At 45.7% G+C, this 21,933-nt stretch overlaps 2 protein-coding genes across 2 annotated transcripts in view; both read left to right on the top strand.

The window, feature by feature from the left end:
* The window catches only part of RHOA (ras homolog family member A), a 57,170-nt gene extending 40,260 nt beyond the window's left edge, over nucleotides 1–16,910 (top strand). The window contains exons 3-6 of the mRNA XM_080807620.1: nucleotides 6,223–6,379; nucleotides 8,922–9,042; nucleotides 14,207–14,337; nucleotides 15,658–16,910. Of these exons, the coding sequence (XP_080663746.1) occupies nucleotides 6,224–6,379; nucleotides 8,922–9,042; nucleotides 14,207–14,337; nucleotides 15,658–15,831 (582 nt within the window). The 5' untranslated portion in view covers nucleotide 6,223 and the 3' untranslated portion in view covers nucleotides 15,832–16,910. The remainder of the gene's footprint in view (nucleotides 1–6,222; nucleotides 6,380–8,921; nucleotides 9,043–14,206; nucleotides 14,338–15,657) is intronic.
* Nucleotides 16,911–17,782: 872 nt separating this feature from the next.
* Nucleotides 17,783–19,118, top strand: GPX1 (glutathione peroxidase 1). The gene is made up of 2 exons (XM_080826460.1): nucleotides 17,783–18,277; nucleotides 18,563–19,118. Exons 1-2 carry the CDS (start codon nucleotides 18,026–18,028, stop codon nucleotides 18,920–18,922), a joined length of 612 nt encoding a protein of 203 aa, XP_080682586.1. The 5' UTR covers nucleotides 17,783–18,025; the 3' UTR covers nucleotides 18,923–19,118.
* The last annotated feature ends 2,815 nt before the right edge of the window (nucleotides 19,119–21,933 follow it).

A 21,933-nucleotide genomic window follows, 5' to 3' on the forward strand; every position in this document is an offset into this window, starting at 1 on the left:
AACTGAAAAGTGCTGGAGGACATAAGGTTAGGCCTAGCTGGAGGGAGAGACCGCAGTAGGAGGAGCTGCTATTCACTGAGTGCCTTTTCTGATGCCAGACCCCATAAGAGATGCTTGCTGAGAGGCTGCAGCCCCTGAAGAGGAGTGCTCTTCTGGAGGCCTATGATGCGGGCTCCTCAGTGCTGCAGTGAGCGGTCTGCTCTTGTGTCTGTTGAGTATGAAGCACAAGATGACATGGGACACTGCATGTAGCCCTGTATTGCTTTTCTTGGGCATCCATTTCTATTTGCATGTGGGTGGGACATATATTACAATATTGGTTGTCTTCATTAACAGTAACTGCTTAATGTAATTTGCCAAAGTTTGTTCCATAGCCAGAATACACCGTTTTTTGAGATTGTGGGGGAAGACTGATCTTGTGATGGCAGATAACATTAATTGGAGTAGGTATTTTCTGTGCCCTCTCAGCACCATGGGAGAGCTCCTTTCAACCTTTCTTCTTCCTTTTGACTTTTGTGAGGATGGCACAGTAACTTATATAAAGGTTCTGAACTGAGGAAGGAAATTTACAGCCATTTACATACTGTTACAGGTGACTTAAATATGTCATAACTGACTTTCATTGGACAAATAAACCTCCTTAAAGCTCTTAAGAATTGAGACTATTCAGCCTAGAAAATGACACATCTGGCAGAGAGACTGCAGAGAACTCATTGTGGTTTCCTTTCTCAAGCTTTGGAAAGTCATGTACTTGAAAAAGATGCTGGATTTATAGCAAAGTTAAAGGAAAAGACGAGATAACATTTTCCTGGGTCATTTCAGGAAATGACTTGATGTTTGTACTTTTCACTTCTTGTCAACAACTCTGGTTTGTGTGGCCAGACTCCCAGAAATCAACTTGTAATTCTAGGCTTTCATTTTCATTTTGTCCCATAATCACTTGTAATTTCTGTCTTTCTCACCAGTACATGCTGATTGGTTTTACACTTTTCCTGGGCCAAATGCTCCCCAAGGAAAATTTTCCAAAGCCTTTTTGATTGCTCCCTGGCATTTTCATTTTGTGCATCTTTAACCACATTAGATTGAGAGAAATTATTTTTTGAGAATTGAGTACCTTCTAGGAATGAGGTATTCAAAGCTGGCAGCCCTTTTTTTGAACCAGGATTTTCCTGATGAATTTTGTTTGCATCTGGTGAGGCCCTGGTTGTTTGATTTTTGAGCACAAACCAATATAAGTTAGGCCTGAAGAGATGTGAATATATAAAATCTTGAATTTCAGAGTGTGAGAAAAACAGAAAATGATTTACAAATCCTATCAAGATGTTAGCAGTCGGGAGGCCTGGGTGGCTCAGTTGGTTAAGCGGCTGCCTTCAGCTCAGGTCATGGGTCCTGGGATCAAGTCCCACATCAGGCTCCTTGCTCACCGGGGAGCCTGCTTCTCCCTCTGCCTCTGCCTGCCTCTCTGTCTGCCTGTGCTCACTCTCTCTGACAAATAAATAAATAAAATCTTAAAAAAAAAAAAGATGTTAGCAGTCAGACCGAACCTAGAGGAATGATTTTTAAGAGGTAAATCCATTAGTATCTGTGCCCTGGATTCTGAATGAGATAATCTATCTCCTTCTCATTTAAAAAATGTTTTTTGGTTTTTGGTTTTCTTGTATTTATTTAATAATCTACTACATACATGCCCACTAAAGTACCTAACTGCATAAGGCTGCAAAGAAACTTAAGATACGTTCTTTGCCCTTAGGTGATGTGCAGTCCAGTTCAAGACAAAACACAAGTAAAACAACTACTGGACCTTGAGACAGATCCCTTATCCATTAGGAATCCAAAGCAAAAAAGGAAAACGGAGCTGAAGGGGTGGCCAGAGTACTGGGCTATAGTTTAAAGGCTGATCTCAATACAATACTGTTTTGATTGCGTGCTCCTGTTTGTTTGTTTGTTTGTTTGTTTTAAAGTAGGCTCCAAGCCCAACGTGGGGCTTGAACTTAGTACCCTGAGATAGGAGTTGCATGCTTACCACTGACTGAACCAGGCAGGCACCCCTGCATCCTCCTCCTATTTAAAGAATGATATCAAATACATTTCCAGTTTATACTTATTACTGTACTTTCATTATTAGCATTATCCTTGATCTAATGCTTTTGTGCAAAAAATAAAAGACCTTTAAAAATCACTAGATCACTTTTGGGTTTGGTTAAAAGTTCATGAAGTCTGTGTATATACTTAGCTAGGCGTAGACTGCCATACGTTAAGCATCATGAGAACTCACAAATGCATGATGGCAACACTCTGAGCCCTTCCCATTGTGGGATCTTCTGCTTAGGAGTTTTATGCAATTAAAATTTTAAAGCTAAATTCCCTAGGTTTTCTGGACTTAAAAAATGTGTTTCTTGTGTTTCTTTCATGTACCCCAGTGAATTATCATACCTGCTCCAGTTTGGGAAGCTTTCCCTTTAGATAGTCTGGTTTTGTGAGTAGGTATTGTTGAGGATTAGTTTTACTACAGGTAACAAAGACCTCAAAAATATCATCTTAAACGAGACACTTATTTTTCACATAAGGAATGTAGACGTGTAGGCAGTGTGGGGCTGAGATGGCGGCTCCCAAGAGCAGCTAAGATCCAGGCTCTTTCTACATTTTTTTTTTCTTCAGCTCCAGAGTGTGGCACTTACATACTTCATACACACATCCACATCCTCACATTCCAGGATGGCTGTTCAGAAAGCAGCCTTGGCTCCAGGTTTAAGCATCAGGAAGGAGGAAGGGAATGGGGAAGGGCATGGGACTTTAAGGAAGACTTGACTTCACTCAAAGGAAGACTTCCTGGAAGTTCCACAGGCATTGCCGATTACATCTCATGGGCTAGAACTTTGTGCATAGCCATACCTATTTAGTAAGGGAGGTTAAGAAATGTAATTTTTTTTTTAAGATTTTATTTATTTATTTGACACAGAGAGCACAAGTAGGCTGAACGGCAGGCAGAGGGAGAGGGAAAAGCAGGCTCTCCACTGAGCAGGGAGCCAGATGCAGGGCTCAATCCCAGGACTCTGGGACCATGACCTGAGCCAAAGGCAGCAGCTTAACTGACAGAGCCACCCAGGCACCCCAGAAATGCAATCTTTTAACTAGGCAACAAAGTACACAGCTAAAAATTGGAGTGCTATTTTAAGAGGGAATGGTGAAAATTGGGAATTGGAGTAATTGACCATTAAGTTGGTCTCTAACAAATGGAAAGATTCAGGGTCCTGGTTTGTTTTGTTTTGTTTTGTTAAGAGCTGTATTTATTTTTATTTTTATTTTTTTAAGATTTTATTTATTTATTTGACAGAGATCACAAGTAGGCAGAGAGGCAGGCAGAGGGAGAGGAGGAGGCAGGCTCCCTGCTGAGCAGAGAGCCCGATGTGGGACTCGATCCCAGGACCCTGGGATCGTGACCTGAGCCGAAAGCAGAGGCTTTAACCCACTGAGCCACCCAGGTTCCCAATAAGAGCTGTATTTAAATACACTCCACATACCTTAAAGTTTACCCATTTGAGTATATAATTCAATGTCATATAGTCATACTGTATAGTATATTCATAGAGGTGTGGCTGTGCATCCATCTCATGACAGTTTCATCATCCCCAAAAGAAATCCCACTAAATCATCTCACCCATGATCTCAGGACCCCAGTACCCTGAGACTACAACCCGAGCTGAAACCAAGAGTTGAACACCCAACCAACTGTGCCACCGAGGTATCCCCAATATATTCTTTTTTTTTTTTAAAGATTTTATTTATTTATTTGACAGAGATCACAAGTAGGCAGAGAAGCAGGCAGAGAGAGAGGAGGAAGCAGGCCCCCGGCCGAGCAGAGATCCTGATGCGGGGCTCGATCCCAGGACTCTGGGATCATGACCCGAGCCGAAGGCAGAGGCTTTAACCCACTGAGCCACCCCAATATATTCTCCCCAATATATTCTTAAATATATTGTTCACAGGGGCACCTGGGTGGCTCAGTGGGTTAAGCCTCTGCCTTCAGCTCAGGTCATGATCCCAGGGTCCTGGGATCAAGCCCCACATCGGGCTCTCTGCTCCGCAGGGAGTCTGCTTCCCCCTGTCTCTCTGCCTACTTGTGATGTGTCTGTCAAATAAATAAATAAAATCTTTAAAAATATATATATATATTGTTCACAGTGGCTAAGAGGTGGAGGCTACCCTTTGTCTATCATTGGATCAATGGATAAACAATGTAGTATATATACATACAATGGAATGTAACTCAGTTTTAAAAAGGAAGGAAATTCTGACACATGCTACAACATGTATGAACCTTAAAAACATTATGCTGTGTGAAATAAGCCAATCCCAAGGGGCAAATGCTGCTTGATTCCACATCCTTCCACATGAAATAACTAGTGGTAAAATTCATAGAGACAGAAAGTAGAATGGTGGTTGAAAAGGGGGATAGGGAGTTAAATGTTTTATGATTTTAGCTCTTACATTTGAGCCTGTAATCCATCTTTTTAAAAGATTTTATTTATTTATAGAGCAAGCAAGAGAGAGAGCAGGAGCGGGGCAGAGGAAGAGGGAGAAGTAGGTTCTCCACTGAGCAAGGGAGCCTTTTGCAGGTCTTGATCTCAGGACCCTGGGATCACCCCAGCCAAAGGCATACATTTAACTGACTGAGCCACCCAGTATCCCTGGGCCTACGATACATCTTGAGTTAATTTTTGTGTATGATTTGAGGGGTAGCTTTCTAACTTCATTTTTTTTTTAACAGTGATTTTTTTTTCTTCATTTATTTGACAGAGATCACAAGTAGGCAGAGAGACAGGCAGAGAGAGAGGGGGAAGCAGACTCCCCGCTGAGCAGGGAGCCCAACATGGGGCTCGATCCCAGGACCCTGAGATCATGACCTGAGGCGAAGGCAGAGGCTTAACCCACTGAGCCACCCAGGCGCCCCTCTAACTTTATTCTTTTGTGTGGATCTATTCAGTTGTCTCAGAACCGTTGAAAAGACTTTTTCCTCCATCAGATTGTCTTGGCATCCTTGTTGAAAATCACTTGACCCTAAATGTGGGCTTATTTCTGGATTCTCAATTCAAGAAGCCAGCTGGTATCTTGATAGGGATTGTCTTGAATCTGTAGAACAATTTGGAGGATGTTGCCATTTAACAGGTATTATCTTCCAATCCATAAACATGAATATCTTTTCATTCATTTACATCTTTCTTTTAACAGTGTTTTGGAGTTTTCAGAATATGTGTTTTGTACTTTTGTTAAATGTATCCCTGTTCTTTTTTTTTTTTTTTTTTTTAAGATTTTATTTATTTCATAGAGACACAGCGAGAGAGGGAACACAAGTAGAGGGAATGGGAGAGGGAGAAGCAGGCTTCCCGCCCAGCGGGGGTGCCGGATGCAGGGCTTGATCTCAGGACCCTGGGGTCATGACCTGAGCCAAAGGCAGATGCTTAATGACTGAGCCACCCAGGCACCCTGTCCCTATCTTTTTGAAGCTATTGTAAATGAAATTGTCCTTTTAATTTCATTTTCACTTTGTTCATTGCTAGGGTATAGAAGTATAATTAATTTTTGTATGTTCGTCTTGTATCTTGCAACTTTACTGAATTTGTTCTAATGATTTTTGGTGGATTCCTTAGGATTTTCCATATATATGTGTGTCATCTGCAAATTGAGATAGTTGTTCTTCCTCTTCAATCTGGATGTGTTAATTCATTTTATTGCTTAATTACTCTGGCTAGAATTGCCATTATCATGTTGGATAGAAGTGGCAGGAGTAGCCATTCTTGTCTTGTTCCTAATCTTGAGGAAAAACTTTCAGTCTTTTTACCATTAACATAACCTTTAGTTTGGGGCTCCTGGATGGTGGTCAGTTAAGCATCAGTTCTTGGTTTCAGGTCAGGTTGTGATCTGATGGTCCTGGGATAGAGCCCTGCATCAGGCTTCACACCCAGCATGGAGTCTGCTTAAAGATTCTCTCCCTCCCCCTCACTCCACTCTCTTTCCCTCTCTCAAATAAATAAATAAATCTTAAAAAGAGAAAAGTTAAAGTATAACCATTAGTTGTGGAGTTTTGATGTCAAGTGGAAAGTTGTACTAGCATTTTGTATTGGGATGTGGCTTGTGCCTCATGGTCAGAAAAGTGTGTGTCATAGCCTGAGGCTATTAATAGCTTCTTTTGCTTCTAGATAACACCTTTGTCTCATGTTTCAGCATGGCTGCCATCCGGAAGAAACTGGTGATTGTTGGTGATGGAGCCTGTGGCAAGACTTGTTTGCTCATCGTCTTTAGCAAGGACCAATTCCCAGAGGTGTATGTACCCACAGTGTTTGAGAACTATGTGGCAGATATCGAAGTTGATGGAAAGCAGGTGAGTACACCTAACAACTGGTTTCATTTTGCATCTTAGGCAAAGATGTTCTTAGAGCCTGTAGAGAATTAGGCCATTTTGTCTCTTTAGTACACAATATAATAACAACAGACGTGTGAATGCAAAATCGATTCTGTTCCTGCCATCATAGCCCAGATTTGTTCATTTTTAACTGCTGTCATCTAGACCTTACTCACATCCCTGTTTTATTTTACATGGGGAAGCCTTTTTATAGCTTTATGTTTGAAATTTAGTTTGTTGCCAGATAGTTAATGCTAAAATGAATCTTTTCGTATGGATGAACATTTTCCCCCCCAGTTCTGTCATGGTATTTTCTCTCAGCGCTGAAGTAAGATTACTAGGTTAAGAAGTCATTTTATGGGTCTCAAAGGCATATTCTGATCTACACCAGTCACCAGTGTGACATTTAAATAACATTCTCATATTTAATATTTTTTAACGGTTTTTTACTCTAACTTAAATAGGCTGCCACCATTGCTTCAGTTACCTGTCACTGGCAACAAGGACAGTATTTCTTGTCTGTCCTAAAAAGTCCACTGGCAAGACTGGAGCAAAACTCTCCTGGAATTAGAGTTTACTATATATATCTTAAAATATATATATACATATATATATATATTTTTTTTAAGATTTTATTTATTTGTCAGAGAGAGAGCACAAGTAGGCAGAGCTGCAGGCAGACGAGAGGGAGAAGCAGGCTGTCCACTGAGCAGGGAGCCCAATGTGGGGCTCGATCCCAGGACCCTGGGATCATGACCTGAGCCAAAGGCAGCCGTTTAACCACTGAGCCACCCAGGTGCCTCTAGATTTTAGAATATATTTTTCAATTTTCTGTTCCCTTTTGTTATCAAAATAATGTCTTACCCAGCTCCTGTACAACTTTTGGAGAAGCATGAAATTCCCACTGCAGGTAGGTCAGCTGAAAAGAAAACTAGAACAAGGCCTCTTCTCCAATATATTCAGTCCTCTTGGGCATTTAGTCACATGTCTCATGCTGCTAGCACCTAATGTATTGGCCCTCATAATTCCATGTCCTTTCTTCCTTCTCATTTTCCTGCTTTACCTGTTATCCCTTTCTGTCCCAATGCTACCTAGCTTTAGTGTGTGGTACCACGTATGGAAAGCACATTAAGCCAACTATTCAGAATTCTAGGGTCCCTGAAATTCTTGTGGTGCTTGATAGCAACTCAGTAGCCTCCAAGTTGAGAGTGTGCTGCCTAGGAATGTTCGTTTAAGAGTGTACTCTAATAGCCTAGGAAACCATCCAAGATTCTAGGTGATTGTGGTCCCAGGAACAAACCTACTAAAGATGGAAAAGTCCTTTCCAAGAGACAGGGCTTACACCCTGAAGCATTTATCAGGAGATAGTCAGGGTTGGATGTGTCTGACTAAGCACACATGAAGCATGGAGGGGCCAAGTAGTACGATTTGGTGGAGTGAATGAGCTGTACCATTCTGAGGTCCGTTATGTTGTGAGGCTTGGGTATCAGTGTATTAGAAATTCATATACCTTGGGGCACCTGGGTGGCTCAGTCGTTAAGCATCTGCCTTCGGCTCAGGTCATGAGGGATCAAGCCCCACATTGGGCTCACTGCTTGGTGGGAAGCCTGCTTCTCCCTCCCACTCTCCCTGCTTGTGTTTCTTCTCTTGCTGTGTCTGTCTCTGTCAAATAAATAAACAAAAATTTTTTTTGCGATTTTATTTATTTACTTGACAGAGACAGCAAGAGAGAGAACACAAGCAGGGGGAGAGGGAGAAGCAGGCTTCCTGCTGAGCAGGGTACCCAATGCGGGGCTCAATCCCAGGACTCGGGGATCACAACCTGAGTGGAAGGCAGATGCTAAACCGACTGAGCCACCCAGGCGCCCCTCAAATACAGTGTCTCCGTGTTTAAACATTGGAGCAGAATGATAAGACCAAATAAGGAAACAATTGAATTAGAATGTACTGAGAAAATTACTCAGGTCTGGTGTTCCCCTGTACGTTTTATACACCTGGTAGAATGTTTACACTTCGATTTTCCTTGTTCATCTGCTTTTCTATTAGAATGTTGTTTATAATTAAATACTATGCTTCTTAAGAATTCTATTTTTTACTTGATATTTTATTTATTTATTTTTAAAGATTTATTTATGTATGTATGTATTATTTGACAAAGAAAGAGATAGGGAAAGAGCAAGCACAGGCAGGGGAGAAGCAGGCTCCCCACTGATCAAGCAGCCTGTTGTGGGGCTGGCACCTGGGATCACAGCCCAAGCCGAAGGCAGCTGCTTAACTGAGTCACCCGGGCGCCCCTGACTTGATATTTTAAATTATGTACTCATTATGTACTTTATTATGTACTTCATGTACTCCAGTCTTCTGAGAAATTTCAGCCTAAAACAATTTGAACACACTCCACCTCAAGCTTCTTTTACTACTTTGGACAGTTTGCCATTTGAATGTTCTTTGGTGACTACCACTTCTTTTGAAAATTGGGAGGATTAACCTTGCATTCTTGTGTTTATTTTTCCTATCACAGGTAGAGTTGGCTTTGTGGGATACAGCTGGGCAGGAAGATTATGACCGCTTGAGGCCTCTCTCCTATCCAGACACTGATGTTATACTGATGTGTTTCTCCATTGACAGCCCTGATAGTTTAGGTGAGTAACTCTGCAGCCTGATGTTTGTCACTTTGTGTGTGCCTGGCTGACACCTGCTTTCTCAGGTCCTCTCTGTGCATGAAGTGGTTGAAAAGCAAACATGAACTTAATAAAAGGAATCATCAGTGACCAGAGCCCTAGAGCCTTGGGACTATAAAGCCTGGTCCCTGGATCACTTTTCAGCCAAGGTCTCCTAGTAGGCAGGTTCCAAATACAAAGCCATCTTTTCAACTGTGTTTTGGAGAAGGTTTTTGGGTGCTCACACCTTTTTTCAGTACCTCATATTGAGTGTGTTACTTTGCCATATCTAGACTGGTGATTTGCTATTTCCTGGTAGTGTGTGTGTTTGTTTAAAGGTCTATTTATGGGGTGCCTGGGTGGCTCAGTGGGTTGAGCCTCTGCCTTCGGCTCAGGTCATGATCTCAGGTCCTAGGATCAAGCCCCTCATCTGGCTCTCTGCTCACCAGGGAGCCTGCTTCCCCTCTCTCTCTGCCTAACCTCTCTGTCTACTTGTAGTCTCTGTCAAATGAATAAATAAAAAATCTTAAAAGAAAAAAATAAATAAAGGTTTATTTATTTATCTGAGAGAGAGTTTGTGTGCAGGGAGGGCAAGAGGGAGAGGGAAAGAAGCAGACTCCCCTGAGATCAACAGTTGGATACTTAGCCAACTGCGCCACCCAGCACCCCTCCTGGTAGTATTTTTAAAGCCCCGTTTTAGCGCTTTTCTACTTAACTAGTAAAGAGAGACTTGAACATGACCATTTCACTATCTCAGTTGGTCACATATCTGAGAAGCCACCTTCCTTCAGAAAAAGACTGAATAACACTGACCTCACACTCTGCAAAGCAAGGCACCAAGGCCTGAAACAGAACTTACTTTCAGTTTGTACCTTAGAGGATAAAGTGTCTCTCTCAGTGATATAGTGCTCTGTCTTTACAAGGTAGCAGTTGGGCCAAGAACATTGTCATCATCAACACAAACAACCTTGGAGAGCCTGCTGGTAGTGTGGGCTTGCGCTGGCGAGTTAGGGTTATATGACCTTTTTTTTCTTGGTCATGGTTGTACCCATTTTAATGACAGTACGTGGGTGCTCCAAGATTTTGAACCGCTTGATTAAGGTTATCCCTCCCAAGGCATTAAGCTGAGACTGAGCCCTCTGTGCAGTGACTCCCAAGACAGACAGAGCAGGTACTCTCTGCCCTTGGTTCACTTTGGTCATTTTCAACAGTTGTTTCAGTTTTGGTTTCTCAAACGAACCTGGCTTCCTTTTTTTGTTGTTTTGTTTTGTTTTGTTTTAAGATTTATTTATTTATCTGACAGAGAGAAAGATTGATTGATTACAAGTAGGCAGAGAGGCAGGCAGAGGGGGAGGGAGAAGCAGGCCCCCTGCCGAGCAGAGAGCCCAGTTTCGGGGCTCAGTCCCAGGACCCTGAGATCATGACCCGAGCTGAAGGCAGAGGCTTAACCCACTGAGCCACCCAGGTGCCCCTGAACTTTGTTTAACTTGATTGGATGTTATTACACTATGGCCCCACCTGTAGGTATAGGATAATAAGTTTGATCAGGAATCAGAATGTTGGTGTGAAAGTTTCAGCTCTGCTGCCAGCCAACCCTGTGATAATTTTACTTTTTGAGCCTCTGCTGTCTGGACTGGTAGTTGGTCTAGAGTCTATATTCTGGTTGAGACCTGGGGTAGCAAACTTGTAAAAGACCAAATAGTAAATATTTTAGGCTTTGCTGGCCATATGTTGTACTGAACTTTGCCACAACTAGTCAATTCTACTGTTGTATCACAAAAGCAGCCACAGAATGAATGAATGAATGAATATATATATATATATATATATATATATGGAATGAGCTTGGCTATGTTCCAGTAAAACTTTTTTTTTTTTAAAGAGATATTACTGGGGCGCCTGGGTGGCTCAGTGGGTTAAAGCCTCTGCCTTTGGCTCAGGTCATGATCCCAGGGTCCTGGGATCAAGCCCCGCATCAGGATCTCTGCTCGGCAGGGATCCTGCTTCCTCCCCTCTCTCTCTGCCTGCTTCTCTGCCTACTTGTGATCTCTGTCTGTCAAATAAATAAATAAAATCTTTTAAAAAAAAGAGAGAGAGAGAGAGATTACTTATTTTATGGGCACCTGGGTGGCTTAGTGGGTAAAGCCTCTGCCTTTGGCTCAGGTCATGGTCTCGGGGTCCTGGGATTGAGCCCTGCATCGGGCTCTCTGCTTGGCGGGCAGCCTGCTTCCCCCTCTCCCTCTGCCTTCCTCTCTAACTGCTTCTGATCTCTCTCTCTCTGTCAAATAAATAAAATCATTTTTAGGGAAAAGATTTTATTTATTTTAGAGAAAGAGTGTTAGCAAGCAGGGGTAGGGGGAACAGAGGAGGAGGGAACAAGAATCTGAAGCAGTCTCTCTACTTAGCACCAAGCCAGACACAGGGCTCAGTCCTACCACTGGGATATCATGACCTCACCCGAAACCAACAGTCGGATGCTTAGCTGCCTGAGCCACTCGGGCACCCTGAAGATTCTGTTTATTTATTTGAGAGAGAGAGTGCAAACACATGCGCACACAAGCAGGGGGAGTGGCAGAGGGAGAGGGAGAAGCAGGGAGCCCAACGTGGGACTCAATCCCAGCGCCTGGGTTCATGACCTGAGCCGAAGGCAGATGCTTAACTGAGCCACCCGGGCACCCCTTATTTTTAAAAGTATTTTTTAAAAGTAGACTCCAGACAAGATTTTATTTGCTGACCTCTGATCTAGATGGTAAGGGATTCCTTCTCTCTAGTTTTCTGGAATTCCCAAAGGCCCTCCTGCAACCCCACTGTAAATCCATGCAACGTGATATTCCTCAGTGTGATCAGATTATTTTGGGGTGGGAGATACTATAGGTGATTGCCATTACTGAATTAAAAAATAAAGTTTTAGGGGTACCTGGCTGGCTCAGTAAAGCATTAGACTCTTGCTCAGGGCTGTGAGTTTAAGCCTCATGTTGGGCATGGAGCCTACTTTAAAAAGAGGGGGTTAACTTGTCTTGTTTTTGTTTTTTTAAGATTTTATTTATTTGACAGAGCAGGGGAGTAGTAGAAGGAGAGGGAGGAGCAGGCTCCCCACCAAGTAGGCAGGGAGCCCAATTCGGGGCTTGATCCCAGGACCCTGGGATCATGACCCAAGGAGAAGGCAGACACTTAGGCATCTGAGCCATCCAGGTGCCCCCCCCCCAAATTAAGTTTTAATGTTATTCATGAAAAGAGAAGGCAAGACAGAGGCAATTCATTTTATGTGTCCTGAGTTCCAGGGAGTGGGGGGACTATTGAAGTAATAATTTCATATATTCAGGAAATACTATTGAGCATCTATTTATGGAAGAAACTTCTGGATTAAGGGAGACAGAAGAGCAAAAAAACCAGTGAGTCCAAAAAAAAAAAAAAAAGAAAGCCAGTAAACCTGATAGCAAGAAATTTTACAAATAACATTCTTAGGAGGTGGGTATGGAATGGGCCATGATAGTATTTTGTTTTAGAGGATGACCATAGGATGGTCAGCAACCCTACTGAAAAGGTGACTTCTGGGAGAGACCTAAGGGATCTGAAGGAAGCCAATACAGATACCTAACAAAAGAATCTTCCAGGTAGGGGGAACAGCAGATGCAAAGTCACCAAGGGGAAGGCTGGAATCCAGTGTAGCATTAGAAGGGATGGAAGTGAGAGTTGCAAAGCCATATGGTTAATGGTGTGGGCTTTTCCCTTCATCATGAGTAAGATGGGAGCTCTTAGAAGGTTTGAGTAAGGGAGGGGTGTCTCACTTAACTTTTAAAGTGACCACATGTGCAAAGGTGAGAGCAAGGTTTGGGCTGAGGCTGTTTGACTTTGTTATTAGATGGGTTGGCCCTTTTCACTGTATTTGTCTGTATTGTTCTGAGGACTGGAAACACTGTACTTCTTTGGGAAGCTCTTTGTTTCAGAATAAAACTTTTGAGTTTTAAGTTGTGACATTAGTGATACAGTTGACTCTTGTTGCTATAGCAAAGGAAGATGGACACAGTCAAGTGTCCCTCTTATGTGCTGAAGAGTAGAGCATTAAATTAATGTTTCCTGACCTCACTTATATAGCTTCTTTATCTGATGTGGTCTTTCAGCCAGAAGACAGAGCATCTTTCCATAGTCTATGAATAACTCTTAATCTTTTGGTAATTTGTATTGAAGTCAAAGAATGAACAGTTTACTTTTTTTTTTTTTTAAGATTTTATGTATTTATGAGAGAGAGAGCGTGCACAAACAGAGCTGCAGGGAGAGAGAGAAGCAAACTTCCCACTGAGCAGAGAGCCCAACATTGGGCTCCATCCCAGGACCCTGGGATCATGACCCATGTTGAAGGCAGATGCTTAACTGACTGAGCCACCCAGGGCACCCCTGAACAGTTTGCTTCCAAAATATAGCCTCAGGTTACAAGCAGATCATTAATTAAATGATTGTCATTATTAAGTACTTTGTATGCATTGACTCAGAATAACCCTGTGTAAGGTACGTAATACTGTTACCCATTTTATAAAATCACGCCTGACACTGAGGTGCCCAAGACCATGGTTGTGGGCAGTTGAATGTGGGCCACTTACACACAATGATGTATGTCCAGCCTTTGTAAATGAGTGCAGTATTGGCAAGAAGCTGGTTATCACTCATTTTCAGAAGTCATTCTTGAGCCATTTGAAATACCAATAACCTACATGATGGTGCTGCTGAAGGTATAGAGAGAACATGGGGACCCTGGGCCAGCTGTAGCACAAGAATGGAGACCCTTTCTGTAAGATGTGGTCACAGTTACTAGCTAGCAGTGACAGAAATGGTCCATGGATATCTTCCCTCCTTGGGTCAGGTTGCGTCATGGAGCCACCCTCTGTACTGGATCCCTTGCTCCTCCAGAGGCTTTAACTGGGCCCCACTTCCATAGGAGCTGAGCTCCTTAGTGGGGACTGAGGAAAAAGCTGGTGATTCTGTGCTTAATGGAAGGGGGTTAGATTTTGCCTTTTTCTGTGGTTTTGAAACTAGTGAGACTCCCATTAAATGTCAAGCATACTTTTAAGTAGTTTTCTTGCAATTTAACTAGGGCTCTTAGACATTCTTCAAAATAGAATTACGCATCTCCAAATTTTGCTTCTTTCAGAAAATATCCCAGAAAAATGGACCCCGGAAGTCAAGCACTTCTGTCCCAACGTGCCCATCATCCTGGTTGGGAACAAGAAGGATCTTCGGAATGATGAGCACACAAGGCGGGAGCTAGCCAAGATGAAGCAGGTATGGTCTGGGGCAGGCCTCTGTTTTCCTGTAGCATTCTTTTTAAGATTTTATTTACTTGACACAGAGAGACAGCGAGAGCAGGAACACAGCAGGGGGAGTAGGAGAGGGAGAAGCAGGCTTCCCGCTGAGCAGGGAGCCCAGTGCAGGGCTTGATCCCAGGACCCTGAGATCATGACCCGAGCTGAAGGCAGACACTTAAACGACTGAGCCACCCAGGCGCCCCTCCTGTAGCATTCTTTTTTTTTTTTTTAAAGATTTTATTTATTTGACAGAGAGAGATCACAAGTAGGCAGAGAGGCAGGCAGAGAGAGGGGAGGAAGTAGGTTCCCTGCTGAGCAGAGAGCCCAATGTGGGGCTCGATCCCAGGACCCCGGGATCATGACCTGAGCCAAAGGCAGAGGCTTTAACCCACTGAGCCACCCAGGCGCCCCTCCTGTAGCATTCTTAAACCCAGGGCCCAAGGTTGGATGTTGAGGGAGCCCAGCAGAAACTCTAACAAACCAGGCTATTTCAAAGAGTCCCAGAAGCCTCTCTTTCTCCATCTGTCCCTCACTCACTGGGCCTACTCAGAGGGTCCTTAAAACCTCTTTATAAAAGGAGATGGGATCCTCTCCTGTGAGGTAGTGCTGTGCTTCCAGGGATTGCCTGCCTGAGAAGGGAACATCCCCAGTACTCAGTGCTCCAAATGTAGGAACTTTTTATCAGGCTCTTGATTTCCCTCTCCCGTTATTACGTTGGCATATGTGAGGCCAAAAATAAAATTGGTGGCAGCTAAAGGATCAGGAAGTCCTGAGGACAGGGAGTCCAGAGAGCCCTGATGCCTTTATGAAAGTGGTGATGGGAGTTTGCATCTTTGCCTCTGAGAAGCCAGCTGGCCCAATGGCAGGTCTTCCCCAGTGCAGAACAAGAGCCTTGAGGTCTTCGGCCCAGGTTCTTCCACTGAGCTGTCTCTCTGAATGTCAAGGTCAGGATCTGTTTCCTTCCAGAGGCATTTAATCCTCTGTGAAGCTAACTACAGGAAAACACAAGTGCTTACCGTGGACTGACAGCTTGAATCATTTTGCCCTTGATTCCTTCCCTAACCCACAGGGCTTTTCTGGCCTCTTCCTTCTTTCTCTCTCAAGTCCCAGAGAAGAGCTTGTTTGATAGGGATTTTATATTGGGGTAGGGAGGGTAACTGCATATGAATTTCATAAGACAGAACTCATATCTGGTTTTGGCAGCTTTTTAAAGAAGTCTTTTAAGCTGAATTTGAGTACTTTGCACTTACTTCATATATGAGACACTTAACTGAAAGTGCTCTTTTCTCTCCACTAGGAGCCGGTGAAACCTGAAGAAGGCAGAGATATGGCAAACAGGATTGGCGCTTTTGGGTACATGGAGTGTTCAGCAAAGACCAAAGATGGAGTGAGGGAGGTTTTTGAAATGGCCACGAGAGCTGCTCTGCAAGCCAGACGTGGGAAGAAAAAATCTGGGTGCCTTGTCTTGTGAAGCCCTGCTGCAAGCACAGCCCTCATGCGGTTAATTTTGAAGTGCTGTTTATTAATCTTAGTGTATGATTACTGGCCTTTTTCATTTATCTATAATTTACCTAAGATTACAAATCAGAAGTCATCTTGCTACCAGTATTTAGAAGCCAACCGTGATTATTAATGATGTCCAACCCACCTGACCACCGGGGTCCTTCTGACACCGCTCTAACAGCCCTCCTCTGCACTCCCACCTGACACACCAGGCGCTAATTCAAGGAATTTCTTAACTTCTTGCTTCTTTCTAGAAAGAGAAACAGTTGGTAACTTTTGTGAATTAGGCTGTAACTACTTTATAACTAACATGTCCTGCCTGTCATCTGTCAGCTGCAAGGTACTCCAGTGAGTCCCTACTTCAGAGCTTTACTCCTTTAACAGATTTTATTGGCATAGCTCTGTGATGGGCATCCAGTTTTTTGAAAATGCTCATCCAGAAAGGCCCAAGTCTATGCAGCTGTGGCAGAGTTACAGTTCTGTGGTTTCATGTTAGTTACCTTATAGTTACTGTGTAATTAGTGCCACTTAATGTATGTTACCAAAAAATAAATATATCTACCCCAGACTAGATGTAGTATTTTTTGTATAATTGGATTTCCTAATACTGATATTTGTCATCCCTGCAGAAAGTGTATTGGTTTTTTAAAAAAGAAAGTATTTGAAAATAAAGTCAGATGGAAAATTCATTTTTAAAATTCCCGTTTTGTCAGTTTCTCTGATAAAAGATGGCCCAAATCCCTTGTTTTCGGCCCCACGTATCCCAGTACCCCCTCCCCAGAGCTGGGCTAAATAAATAGGAATTTGGTTTCATGCCTGAGGCACTTAGACACTTCAGAAGGTGGCATGACCTGTCTCACCTGGACTGCAGGGTCTGGCTCTAGTTCACAGTGCTCCTTTTCCTCACTGTATCCAGGTTCCCTCCCAGAGGAGCCGCCCGTTCTGTTGGGTGGCACTCACTTTCTCCTCTCCAGCTGACTAAACTTTTTTTCTGTACCAGTTAATTTTTCCAACTACTAATAGAATAAAGGCAGTTTTCTAAACTTCCTGTATCCTGGTGTTTGTGTTGCTCTCTCCAGGGCTGGGAGTGGGAGGATATATCCAGCCTAGCTCTCCTTGGAAGTGTCCTTCAGAGTGTGAAATACCAGCTTGTTCCCCATTCTGAACCCCCCCCCCCCCCAGTTTGGCACTAACCTGGCTCCTCCTAAGAAGGTGGAAATGATGGTTTTATGGCCTAGTGTGGGATTCCAGTGTTCAGAGGACACATGAGGGGTACTCCAAGCAGTCATTCCTCTGGAGGAATCTCAGGAGTGTGACATTTTTTCTCTTCCTGTCCATTTCCCGTGTCTTTAACTTACAGGCCTGAGCCTCAGGTTAGGTTGATTAGGTATGGAGAATGGCCTGAAATTGGCTGGAGCCACTCCAGAAGCCAGGGAGGTGGCTGGGTCTCAGTGGCTCCTTGGGAAAACCAGTGTTAAGGACAGTGCCACACTGGAGATACAAAAGGAGAAAGGAGATCAGAGGCCTGTTTGAGAAGACACGCCAGGCAGCCCCAGAATGCTGAGAAAGGAGTTAGAGCTGCATTTTGGAGCCTGAGCCCTGGCTGCCCTTGGCAATGAACAGTTCCTTCAACTTAACCTTCCTAGAGCCACAAGGCCTACGTCGCAGAGAGAACTTGCCTTGGCAGCCACTGCCAACTGCACCACCACCCCACCACCGCGAGTTACAACTCGCTCTGTGCACCTGGCGACAATAGGGCACAGAGTGCAAGAGGAGTAATATGGCTTAGCCTGGGAGGGCTGTGTGGCCACGAGCGGCACCCGCTGCTGTTGCTGCCCAGTCTCCTTGGACTCTGCCCAATCCCTTAACTAAAAACCTTTGAGAAGGAATCGGAGCCCTCTTAGGCCCAAGCCCTGGGCAGGGTAACTCGGGAAAGCCACCAGCGCGGCAGCGGTGGCTAGACGGTGCGGCTCCGCACGGCCTGGGCGGTGCCCGCATCCGGCCAGGCCGCACCCTCCCACCCGGCTGCAGGGAGGGCGGAGGCCGGATGAGGCGGGGCGGAGGGGTGTAGGGAGAGCGGCCGGGAAAGTCTCTGCGCCACGTGACTCCATAGTCTTAGCAGTTCCCCGCCGCAGCTCCGCATTGTAGTCGGGAAGCCAGTCATGTGTGCTTCTCCGCTCGCCGCTACAACGGCGGCCTCGCGCTCCGTGTATGCTTTCTCCGCGCGCCCGCTGGGCGGCGGGGAGCCCCTGAGCCTGGGTTCCCTGCGGGGCAAGGTGCTGCTCATCGAGAATGTGGCATCGCTCTGAGGCACAACGGTCCGGGACTACACCGAGATGAACGAGCTGCAGCGGCGCCTCGGGCCCCGGGGCCTGGTTGTGCTCGGCTTCCCGTGCAACCAGTTCGGGCATCAGGTGCGCTCTGGGGCAGAGCGGGGGCGGGGTGGCGGGGCCGGCGGGCTGCGGGCGTGCACTTGGGCCTGGGAGCGCAGACTGGGCGCCCGCCAGGCTAGACAGGCGCAGGTCCTGGCTGCGGAGAGGCGGGCCGCCGGCGCTCCTCCCGGCTGGGGTTCAAGTCTGTCTCGGAGTTGTACGGGAAGGGCAAGAGCCTGATGACTCATCGAGAAACTTCTCATTTGCGGTCCGAACGTTTCCCCTCCCCTTGAGGCCCCGGGTTCCAGCTTCTTTTCCCTCCCGCAGGAGAACGCTAAGAACGAAGAGATCCTGAATTCCCTCAAGTACGTCCGACCCGGCGGCGGGTTCGAGCCCAACTTCACGCTTTTTGAGAAGTGCGAGGTGAACGGTGCGCAGGCGCACCCTCTCTTCGCCTTCCTTCGGGAGGCTCTGCCTGTCCCCAGTGACGATGCCACTGCGCTCATGACCGACCCCAAGTTCATCATCTGGTCTCCCGTGTGCCGCAACGACATCTCCTGGAACTTCGAGAAGTTCCTGGTGGGCCCAGACGGTGTGCCTGTACGCCGGTACAGCCGCCGCTTTCCAACCATCGATATCGAGCCTGACATCGAAGCCCTGCTGTCCCAGGGGCTCGGCCGCGTCTAGGCAACCCTCCTGTCCCTGCTGCTTGGCAGTCACAGCGCTGCCCTCTGGGGATTTCGTCCATGACGGTGTTGCCTCGAAATCTGCATGGAGGAACGCCTGATTTCCAGGAAAATCCCTCGAGCTGGGCGCTTCTTGTCCATCCCAGCACTCCCTTCCTAACAAGGCTCCTCATTAATAAAGTGTTGGGTGTCAGCAGAACTGTGTGTGTGTCCTGTGTCAGTTAGGGACATCTTCCCTAGGAACCTCATTGTCACAGGGCTGTGAGCTTAAGTCCCCACCCCTTGGCCTTTGTTTTAGTCAAGCCTGAACTTCCTGCACTTTTGTCTGCAGTGTCTGGAATCCACTCTTTCCTGTGTGGAAAGCCTAACTCCTGTCCCAGTGTTTTTCCCTCTGCCAGGATATTTTGTAGAGCCATCCCAAGGTCCTGTTACAAGGGAAGTTCAGATTCCAAAAAGAGGAAGACAAGTCAAGAGCCAGTTGCCTAATCCCAGCGGTAGGCCTCCTTTCTAAGTATTGGGCTAGGCAGGAAATGACATTCGTAAAAGAACACCATGGGTTCCCACTTACATTCAGAGTCTGTGGCTTCTCTAAGTGCCAGGCCCACCTACTTTACAGGGTCGTAAGCCCATGCAATTTTGCAAATTTTTTCCCATTACTTTGTTAGATCTTTGCATGTTGCCACCCAGGCTTATTAATGTCTGCTCCCATGCTGCCCTTAACTGCTTGTTGCCTCTCATGTATTCAGAGTGAGAAGAGTATACAACTGGGCCTTCTGACCACGCCCTGCTTGGCACTCAACGGTTGAAACTACCGCCAGGCCCATGGTAGGGGCTTATCTTGGAAGCAAGCTGCTGCTTCTCAGGTGCGGTTTGGATCTAACTTCTCTCTCCCTCTCTTGTATCTGCTGTCTATCTTCTGAGACAGACCTGCAGCCACTTCCTATCACAGCCCAGGGGGTCTCTGAGCGGCTTGGATGCAGCTCCTGCTTGGGCAGACAAGGATGCGAAAACAAGTTAGCAGTGTCTCCCAATCCAGAATGTGGGTTCATCATTCAGTCCTATGTCATGCATCCTGTTGGCTGCCAGGAATGCAGTCCTCGGGAAGGCAGAATGAGTATATAGTTACTAAAAGCATGTGCAGTTCTGAGGTAGTACAGGGTACTTGGAGAATAAGAGAGCCTGGCCCAGTAGGAAGGATCATGCTTCCCTCCTGGAGGAAATGGCGCTGAAGCTGAAGCGAAGTCAAGAAGCTTTCAGCTGCGGAATGAACTGACGGAGGGTGGACAGGCAGGGAGTGCAGAGTGCAAGGGTCGGAGGTGGGAAGGGGACATCGGCGACTGAGTTGGACAACACAAGGACAAGCAGGTTTGGGGAGAAGAGTGTTGAGATTCAGACATCTTGCATGGGACATCCAGATGGGATATCTGGAGCAGATAGTTACAAGAGGCTCCAAAAAGGAGTGTGGGTGGGAGACAAAGATCTAGACGAGGGGACAGTAAGTAGCCACTGGAGAGTATGAGATCACCTGGGCAGAGTGACAAGAAATAAACCAAAAAGGAGTGTGGGTGGGAGACAAAGATCTAGACGAGGGGACAGTAAGTAGCCACTGGAGAGTATGAGATCACCTGGGGAGAGTGACAAAAAATAAACCAGTGGGTGCCTAGGCCGGAGGCCTATGGATTCACAAACCTGGGTCAGCTAACAGGAACAGCTGGGGGAACGAGGATGGAGTCAAGGGGCCGTGAGAAGGGATTTTTTTTTTTTTTTATAAATTTCGTCCCTGATTTGAAAGACACTCTTTATTTATTTATTTATTTGACAGATCACAAGTAGGCAGAGAGGCAGAGAGAGAGGAAGGGAAGCAGGCTCCCTGCTGAGTAGAGAGCCCAATGCGGGGCTCGATCCCAGGACCCTGGGATCATGACCTGAGCTAAGGGCAGTGGCTTAACCCACTGAGCCACCCAGGCGCCCCAGAAGGGATATTTCATAACAGTTGCTGGGGCTAGTGCTTGCGGACTGAGTGTCCCTCATTCCTCAGCAAGTAGAGTTTCCGGGGTGGGGGGCAGCTGGAGCTGAAGCCACATAACTAAGTGTGCGAGATGTGTCAGGTCCTCTTCTGGGGGGCTAAGCGTAGAGCCTCCAGGAATCACCAGGGTACTTGTTAAAACTTATGTTCCATGGCCCTCACCCAGAGATACTGCTTTGGAAATTCTGGGGACTTAGGATCCTACTCAGCTACCCACCTGCTGAATGTGAGGACAGACTTTCTGCTCCAACTCTCCCCTTTCTTGTAAAGGGTCAGCGCGGCCCAGGCCACATTGGTTAGGCTCTAAATGGGAACCCAGGTCTTTCCGAACTGACTTCAACCTCTTCCCTCCCGAGCTGACTGGTGACTCACTCTTTACTTGCCCACTTTTTTTTCCTGTCAGTTTATGCCTGAGGTTGCCAAAGAAGGGAACTTAGGAGTTCCCAATGTGGCTGCCCCTGGCTGGCGTATCTTCCTAAGACTTCAGGTGGCCTGCCTCCCTTAACTTAAACTCATTTCCAACTCCCTCCTTCAGGAAGAATCAGAGTAAAGCCAGTTAACACTACCCCTTCCTCCCCAAGAAACTGGACATTTTCCCCCCAACACATACAAACACACACTCCTACACATACACATTCCTTATCATTCAGCCATGAAACCGCTGCTGGCTCTGACCTGCACCCGCCCCACCCCATCGTGAATCAGCAATTCAAGTGGGCAAGCAAGAGTGAAGGAATCTGGGTGAGCCCGCCTGAGGTCCCGGTTAAAGCGGCCGCTGGGCATTGCTTGATTCTAGGAGCGGCAACAGCACTCAGGCCGCAGGCCTTCCGAAAAGGAAATGGGCCCTGCTGTTACTCAGGTTCGGAAGCTTTCGTTTTTAGAGTTCTTCCAGAAATTCTAGGTTCTCTTTTTGTTTTTAAAGCATTAAATCTCATAAAATTAGGTAGAAGTCCATCAAATTACCATTATGTACACTTTAAATATTT

This window comes from Martes martes, assembly GCF_963455335.1.
Source record: "Martes martes genome assembly, chromosome: 1".
Taxonomy (NCBI): domain Eukaryota; kingdom Metazoa; phylum Chordata; class Mammalia; order Carnivora; family Mustelidae; genus Martes; species Martes martes.